Source organism: Notothenia rossii (genome assembly GCF_949606895.1).
Source record: "Notothenia rossii genome assembly, chromosome: 8".
NCBI lineage: Eukaryota > Metazoa > Chordata > Actinopteri > Perciformes > Nototheniidae > Notothenia > Notothenia rossii.
Window position 1 is genome coordinate 14226691 of NC_136906.1, and position 8262 is coordinate 14234952.

At 42.0% G+C, this 8262-nt stretch overlaps 1 protein-coding gene and 1 pseudogene across 2 annotated transcripts; both read right to left on the bottom strand.

The window, feature by feature from the left end:
* Positions 1–1526: 1526 nt before the first annotated feature.
* LOC307016135 (zona pellucida sperm-binding protein 3-like) lies at positions 1527–2264 on the bottom strand (annotated as a pseudogene). Its single transcript has 2 exons — positions 1766–2264; positions 1527–1646 (listed from the first exon to the last, which is right to left on the bottom strand). The product of its transcript is annotated as a zona pellucida sperm-binding protein 3-like (transcript).
* A 1860-nt stretch (positions 2265–4124) lies between these two features.
* Positions 4125–7490, bottom strand: LOC307016136 (zona pellucida sperm-binding protein 3-like). Its single transcript, XM_079645170.1, has 10 exons — positions 7064–7490; positions 6877–6992; positions 6676–6779; positions 6422–6596; positions 5695–5812; positions 5202–5284; positions 4959–5128; positions 4659–4814; positions 4433–4546; positions 4125–4346 (listed from the first exon to the last, which is right to left on the bottom strand). The coding sequence occupies exons 1-10, from the start codon at positions 7424–7426 to the stop codon at positions 4135–4137; spliced, it is 1611 nt and encodes a 536-aa protein (XP_079501296.1). The 5' UTR covers positions 7427–7490; the 3' UTR covers positions 4125–4134.
* Between the last annotated feature and the right edge of the window lie 772 nt (positions 7491–8262).

Sequence of the window (8262 nt, forward strand, 5' to 3'; positions counted from 1 at the left end):
TTTTTCCGCCTCCTTATAAATCGGAGGAAGAAGCCACATCTCATCTCCTCTGTCCGGTGCGCGCGCTGTCTTGCTATGTGACGCGCACGGCGGCCTGGCGCCGTTCTCAGCGCCTGTTTGTGCACTATAGAGAGCGCTCGATCGGGCAACCTCTGTCTGCACAACGGCTGTCACACTGGCTCTGTGAGGCTGTGTCACAGGCATATGTCTCCTCGGGGGTGGAGCCCCCGGAGAACATCAATGCGCACTCCACCAGAGGAATTTCCTCCTCCACGGCTTTGCACGGAGGAATGTCAGTGGAAGATATTTGCACGGCTGCATCTTGGTCTTCCCCCTGTTCATTTATTCATTTTTATTTGAGGGATGTCTCTCAATCCTCTCTGACACACCCTGTACTGGGTGTCCTGTCGGAGTGAGTGATGTCAGGGAGCCAGCTGTGCGCCTCTCTCATGCCTTTCGGCACACGGAGAGCGGCCCCTTTTTTTTTTCCTCTTATAGGAGGGATGTTCCTTTTTCCTCTGACACACTTTGTACGGAGTGCCTGGTCAGAGTGAGTGACGTCAGGAATCCAGCTGGGAACTCTCCTACCTGTCTGCACGCAGAGAGCTGCTGTTCCCCCACTACGATCGCAGGACAAGGTGGGACTTTCGTCTCTACTTTCTCACAGCGGCCGGTATGTATTGTTCCCAGCCTTCACCCCGTCGGGAAGAAAGGCATGTTTGCTATGTTCCAGGTACGGTGATGCGCCATTACGCATGGCACATCAGGCAGGGGGGTGTTATTGAGCAGGTATGACTGTGCTTCTAGTGCCGGGCGGACCCAGTGGGGCGCAGACTACATCATGCTTCGCCCTTAACCCAATAGCGATAGCCTTAGAGGGCGAAGCCATATACGAAATAGAACTGAGGTTACCTACTGTAACCCCAGCTTCTATGAGTAAATGGCGCAGCCCTCTAAGCGCTGGGCCCCACTGGCTCTACGAATAGCTGAAGAAAAGTTATGTTGTATGGGAGCAGATTGCCGGGCTGCCTTCCTATTTATACCGGAAGGAGGCCCGAGGGTGGGGCCCACCTTGCGGGTGGGCGTGGAATACAAGTGTTTCAGTGCTGCGCGGGGGCGCAGGGGGATTACCCAATAGCGATAGCCTTAGAGGGCTGCGCCATTTACTCATAGAAGCTGGGGTTACAGTAGGTAACCTCAGTTTTCTGTTCAAATCTGCAACATCACTGCTAGATGCCACTATATCCTACATACTGGTTCTTGAGGTAAAGTGTGTGACTACTTCATCCACCACAAACTACATGCACACTTAAAAAAAAACCTTCAATGAAACACTGGATAGGTCTCACATACCGTTCATCAGCTTGAGAGAGAAAGCACCTGTTGAATACACAGCAGGAAGAGAGATATGGGCGGCTGCTGAGAGTGACTTCCATCAAACTTTGTCCTGTCCCAGAAAGGTAACAAAGTCAGCCGAGAAGAAGAAGTCACAAAAAAGATTCTCTGCACAACACAATAAAAACATCTCACCTCTTATAGTGATGGGAGACAGGAACAACCGCATGGGTCGTTCTTTTAATGCCATGTTTCCCGACGACTAGTAAGATTATCAGCTTGTTTGAGTAGATCACAGAGTCCTTAGATGTCTAGAGAATAAAAAATAACTAAAATCAGAGACACTTCTGAAAACACAACAAATCAAAACTACCACTTAAGCAACCACAGTTATATATCCAGCATCTTCTATTAATCATCAACAACAGACAGTCACTTTGAAGCCACAGTCTTGTAGTCCAGCTTCAAATAAATATTCAGAGTTACCAGCAGCAACAGATCGACACTGACTGCTCTGTGAATGCTTGACTTCTCCCAGAAAAAAATCCCATGGAGACAAAAGGCGTTCATTTTTAAAGAAGTCAGCCTTTACCGAAATGATTATGGACACTTCTGTGCATTGTACGCTGATAGTGGATCCCTCATTGAATTGTGGTTCACTGATTTGACTTTGTGTCAAACCCTAATGCAGCAGTTTTATATTCCTTTCCTTCAGTATCGATCATTGGTCCATCTCTCAAAGTTCGAATGGCGTCTGCAAAACCAAAAGTAAAAAGTGACAGCAGTGCCACAGAGGCTGGCCGAGCTGCCGTGACCATTCTGCTCTTTTATCAGAACAGGAAAGCAAAGTAAGCAAACACACACAACACTACCAGTAAAACAAGTGATCATTTAGGAAATCTGAACCATACTGAATTTAAATCAGATGCAGAAGGTTCAAACTCTTAATGTCAAATACTTCCCAGTGCAGACTAATCATATGGAGAGGACAGCTGGAAGCAATTACTGATTAACTGATGAGAATTAAAGCTGCCGTCACACCGAAATACCTGCATGTGATTGGCCCACACCTGACATGTCGGTTTACATCTAGTAGTTAGACTGATGCTTCATTCCTTATGCATCAGTCAATGTTGAAATATTATACTACAGTTAATGGAGAGCAACTTAAAATGCAGGCCCATTTTATTTTATTCAACATCATTCAGTATATTTTTTGCATGTATGTTTTAATGTGGTATATGAGTACGATTCAGTTCCAGTCCACTGTAAAGTGAAACAAAAACGGACACTTTTACAGCGTCACTGGTTTCTGGCTTTGAGTCCCAACAGGCACTTTGTTGCAGGGACCAAAAAACATCCCAGGAAGTTTCGTCTTCCACACGGCTTTTTGGTCTAAAAACAAATGTGTTATGTCATGGCTACAATTGCAATGCATTGAGCCAATATTTTCAAAGTCTTGCTTCAGTTTTTTCCCCCAGATGCCTTGAGATAATGGCATCCAAAACTATACTTATGAAAAATTCATATTGTCACTTTTTTAATCCGTCCCCAAAAACAGGAGTGAATAGATTTGCTAAGCTAAAGTAACAACTCAGGACTTTGTAAACCATCAAATTGTACCTCTAAAACATATTGACTACCCTAGTAGAGGTCTGGCTACTTTATTAGAATTCAGTCTCCAGTCAAAAACCCAATGGGCCTGGACACAAAGTTATGAGACAATGTTGTTTATATCTTAATGTTCAGGGCCCAGGAGTTCAAAACTTTTAATCTCAATCAGATCAGATTTTGAAATCCCATTTGTGATCCAGCATCTGACATGTCAGCCAGATTTTGTCCCTGTAGTTCAAAGTAATTCAGGATAGGATCACCCTGATCCAGATTACGATTTTTCTATATTGCTAGATCCTGAATATCAGTGCTTTAATCCTACCGATCGCCATCTAGTGGACATGAAAAATACAAGGAAGACAAGAGACCAAATTGCAGAGATCTATGTCTCTTTATATATATATTTTTTTAATTTGAAAGGTGATGACAGATGGACTTTTTTTTGTTGAAGATATTTTTACTTTAATCTAAATTACATTTGTGATTGACAATCTTTGTGATACTTTGAGCATAAACATTTGTCAACATTTGGTTGAAAAAAAAAAAAAAAAGAAAAAAAATCGGCCACCACCAACATGAGCAAAAATGGAAAAATAAAATGTATTTCCCATGAAGGCTAAAAATTGTGTATTAATTCAGTTAACAAACGTTGTCTTATTTAAATTGACTGACAATTACATTTTGCCCTGGTAATACACCCCTCTGGTGGGATCAGGATAATCCAGTTTTTTTGGATCAAACAGATCCCAATCCTGTGTTGTCGGTGTGAACTACCCATTTTGAAGATTTTGATCCAGATTAAAGCTTGGATTAGATTTCCTGATCGGTTATCAAAGTGATCCTAATCCTGTTTTTTGGTTTTGAACTACTCAAAATCAAAATGTGATCCGATAGGGATTAAACATTTTGAACTCCTGTGCTCAGGTCATTATATTAAATGACACCCCAGAAAATAAATGCCATGTTGTAGTACCATTTTTAGCAGCAGACAAGAACAAGCAAAGACATGGAACATGGATGTAAAATTGCAATTTTAGGTCCCCGCTAAATGTTCACCGTTATATGGAATACTTTGGCTAATTAGGAAACGATTTTGTTTGCATTTAATTGTTTTTAAGCTTTGAGCAGGTCATCAGTTTTCCTTGAGTATTGCAACATTAATAAGCAAACAAATGAAAGTTTGAATCATTTATTCTTTGGGTCCATTGTTTCAGAAAGGTCAGATTCTGTTGCAGTGGTGTTGGACAGCGGGGGCACAGCCACAGTAACCGCAGCAGTTGGGAGGACTTCATCGAGTGCCGCTGTGTGGGTACTGTTCAGCACCGCTGTCTTCGACTGCAGGTGGGCCTCAGGAGAGGTTTTTTCTTGAAGTTCAGGAACTTCCTCAGCATCTTCATCTGTAGTCACAGAATAAATGTGTTACTGTAAAAGGTGCATTCCAGAGTGCCCTTTAAAAAAGGGTTAAGGGTTTTTCACATTTAACCTTTGTCTGTTCCACTTTTGTCTTCTTCATCTTTATTCTGCTCAAAAGCTAAAGTCAGAACGTCCAGCTGGTTTTGGGTCGATGATGAATCAGGAAGCAGTCCTTTCCTCTGATCTTTGACAGAAAAACAATTCAACATTAAGATTTCATCATGGGCAATTTTAATTTAGAGGTTGTTAAAGGCTTCAAATGAACAAAGAATAATTCAATACCGGTATTGACCTACCAACTCTGTTTATTCCACCCCTCCACCGGCTGCCATACATTGTAGGTCTGCTGATTTTATCAAGAATGGAAGAACGCTCCTCTGCAGGTATGGGCCGGCTCTTCTGCTTGGCTGGCAAGACCATCATCGGACCCACTCTGGCCTGATGTTCCCACACTAACACAAACCAGCATAATGCATGTTAATTCAGTTACCCAGCCATCATCATGTCTAAAACCTATGCCAAAACATGTCACAATTGATCATTATGACAACGTCTGCAGCCAATATTCATCATACAAGTTTCTACAAGCTCCCCACCTGTACTGGTCTTCTGTCCACTCCTCCAGAGGGGTTCACGCTCTTCTGGCTTCACAAACCCTCGAGGCCTAAACTTGCTCGGGCTGTTGGGCTTACTGGGAGTTTGCTCAACTCCAACTGGTCTTTTGCATTGCCCACATAAGTAGTCATTACCATCAGCGGACCGCCATCTGATAAATTAAAAAACATTCAGCACCAATACTTGTGTGTAATTTGACATATTTTAGACTGGATCTCACTTACCTTCCATTCACAAAAGTGCACGCCTGGTTTGGTGCATCTGCGTTATTTATTGGCACAGCATACAGGTGACATGTGATGTAGAGCTATGAGAAAAGCAGGTGTAGGGAAACATAATACATTTGATTTATACAGCACACTTTAAAAGACAAACGTCATCTCAAGGTGCTTCACAAAGCTATAAGGAAAAATAAGTAAAAAGATATCTAAAGGAGCATATTGGATAAAAAGGAAATATAAAAATAAAAATAAAAGGTTGAGCATAAAAAAGGTTTAAAAATAAATAAAGTAAAGGACAGTCTGTAAAATGTGGTGTGGAACAGGTGGGTTTTGAGGCATATCCTAATAACTGAGAGTGGTGCCGAGGTCCGTATGTTCTCTGGAAGCTGATTCCACAGACGTGCACCCAGGGAGGAGAACGCTCGCTTTCCCATGGTGACCAGTGACCAACATGCACACACACAATCATGTTTAAGGCAATTTAATAGAGCCTCACCTCCCCTCTGTCCTCATTATAAAATCTGAAGGCATCAATGGACATGTGGAGCTTGTCATCCTGTGTCCTGGCTAAGAATTGAGACCTTGAGCCTGGAAGCTGAGAGTCAACAAAGCACCTATGATGAGGAAAAACAAAAAGAGCAACACTAAATTAGCACTCATTGACTACTATAACCAGAGTCTACATTACCCACAATGCAACTCCACCGCCAACATTTCTAGTCATATAGAGAGGCGAAGTCCCTCCCTTTCCAGGGGACTTCATTTAGAAAAAAGTTATGCATTGTAGTCAATGGGGAGAGAATTGCACAATAGAAACGGGGTCGAAAGATAATCTGTCTCTCTCCAATGACTTAAATACATAACTTTACCAAAATAAGGTCCCATGGGTCGGAAGTAGATGGGCGGGACTTCGCCTCTCTAGGAAAGTTCTGGAAGTAGTTTTTTAGAGTCAGAACTGCATAAATCTGACCTGTGCATTTGCCAATAGTGGCACAGAAATGAAGAACTAGAATACCAAAGATTAAAATCAAACTGCTGTAAGCCTTAGCTAATGGCTAACTTGAAGACGACACTAAATGACTGATCTTTTATTAACTTGTCACTCGAGTCAGCATTTCTCGTGTCTGAATTAAACCACTTGAAGAGCCTTACACATTACAACAGCTCCCTCTAGGGTCAGAAAAACACTTTACTTTTTGCCATTTAGCAATTTGCAGCCTTACCCATTTTCAATGAAGGCATGCCTGGGGCTGGAGTGCATGTCAGGGCTCAGTGTAGCCACGCAGCTGCTCACAAACACACGGAGCCCAATGTGATGCCCAATTCTGACCGAGGCCTCGATGCTGATGGGCTCACCGAGATGAAACACATTAGAGCCTCTTTTGTACTGCCAGTCATCTGCACACGGACAGAAAAAAGTACTAAGTACAAATAGAGACATGACAACTCGTAACATGAGATAATTATCAAAACCCACTTGTCATGATTCTCAAGTTAAACTGCAACATTTCCACTGCAGCCTGGGTCGACATGAAGGGGATCCAGGTAGGCCTGAGTGAAGAACTGGACAAACTGTAATTCCTAAGAAACAGAAAACATGCATTTAAAAAAAAAAAAAGACAGACACCACTCAAAGATTTTTACAATGTGAGCTTTAAAAACAAAAACAGACAAAGACCTTTCGTAATGACATTCAATTGGAATTACAGCCTCCTCCATTCGAACAACACCATATGGAGAAGCCTCAGGAGAGTATATGAGGAGGTTTGTGTAGATCAGAGAGTCCTCAGTTACCTGTGGAGAGTAGACGTTTAAAACTAGAAGCTAATGAATCATATTTGAAATGAAATATATTTTAAAGTTACCCAGTGTCTGGTGCCGCACTCCACAAGTCCAACACTGATACTGTACTCATCTGCTGAAGACGCTGTAGCTCTGCAGTACTGGTTGTTGGTCTCTACTCCAAGGCGTATCTCGTCACCATCAACAGGAGCTCCAACCGCAAACATGTCGGCTTTGATAACAATCTCCAAAGAGTCTGGATGACAGGTCACTCTGATGGTATTCACCTGCTGCGGTTCCTCAGCCGGAGACTTCTGCTGCCCGAGTTCAGACCTGCCTGTGTTCGCAAGGCTCTGAAACGAAGCATCTTGTGTCGGCGGGAAAGCAAAAGAGGTGCTAACACAGAGTCCTACAAGGAGGATAACCTGAAAATGAAAGGCCTCCATAACTGAAACTGGTCGGCTGCTCTCTGTCTTCCTGACTGACTCACAGTAGGCCTATGGTTCAGAGTGAGCAGTGGTGCTTTTTAAACTCTAGCCGATCATTATCCTCATCAGAGCAGCACACCTGCGTCCAATGAGACACTCATCAGCTTAATTGGCTGCACACTCTGAACTCAAAACATGAGGCTGATGGAGAGAGAGGTGAAGGGCGTTTTCACATGTTTAAAATGTGCATATATTTGCTTCATTGCTTCTTACTTTGGATTTTAAATAAAATGTTAGTGTTGCAGTTCATGAAAACCATGCAGGAAGCATTTTGACATCCCCCCGGATCCTTAATTTGTACACTATCACATTATTATGGTTGTCTATGGTGTCATTTTATTATGTTTTTAATCTGTAATCCATGTTTTGTTGATCTGTACAAACTGTAAATCCCACAGGGACAAATGTATTACTTGTGATTTTGGGCTACATAAATAACATTCGATCTAATTTGACCTTTTGTTTAAAACATAAGACATGTCATCCAAAAATCCATCCATGCAGTTCAAACTAAACGAAAGTATTGAAAATGCATACAAATACTTAAAATAAAATGATATCTCAACTAATTTAAATTGACTTAAAAAATATAAATCCATAGAGTTGAAAGCTAGTCTTAATGATCCATTTCAGATGTTCACCCTGTACTGTTGCCTAAATACTTTGATCATGTTCTTTTATTTTATTTTAGCTTGATTGATTCGTTTTTGTTTTACTGTTCATTCTTTTCAGGTATTTTTGGGTGATTTATTGTAGATGTTAGAGTTGAAAGGGGGAGACAGGGGAGGACATGC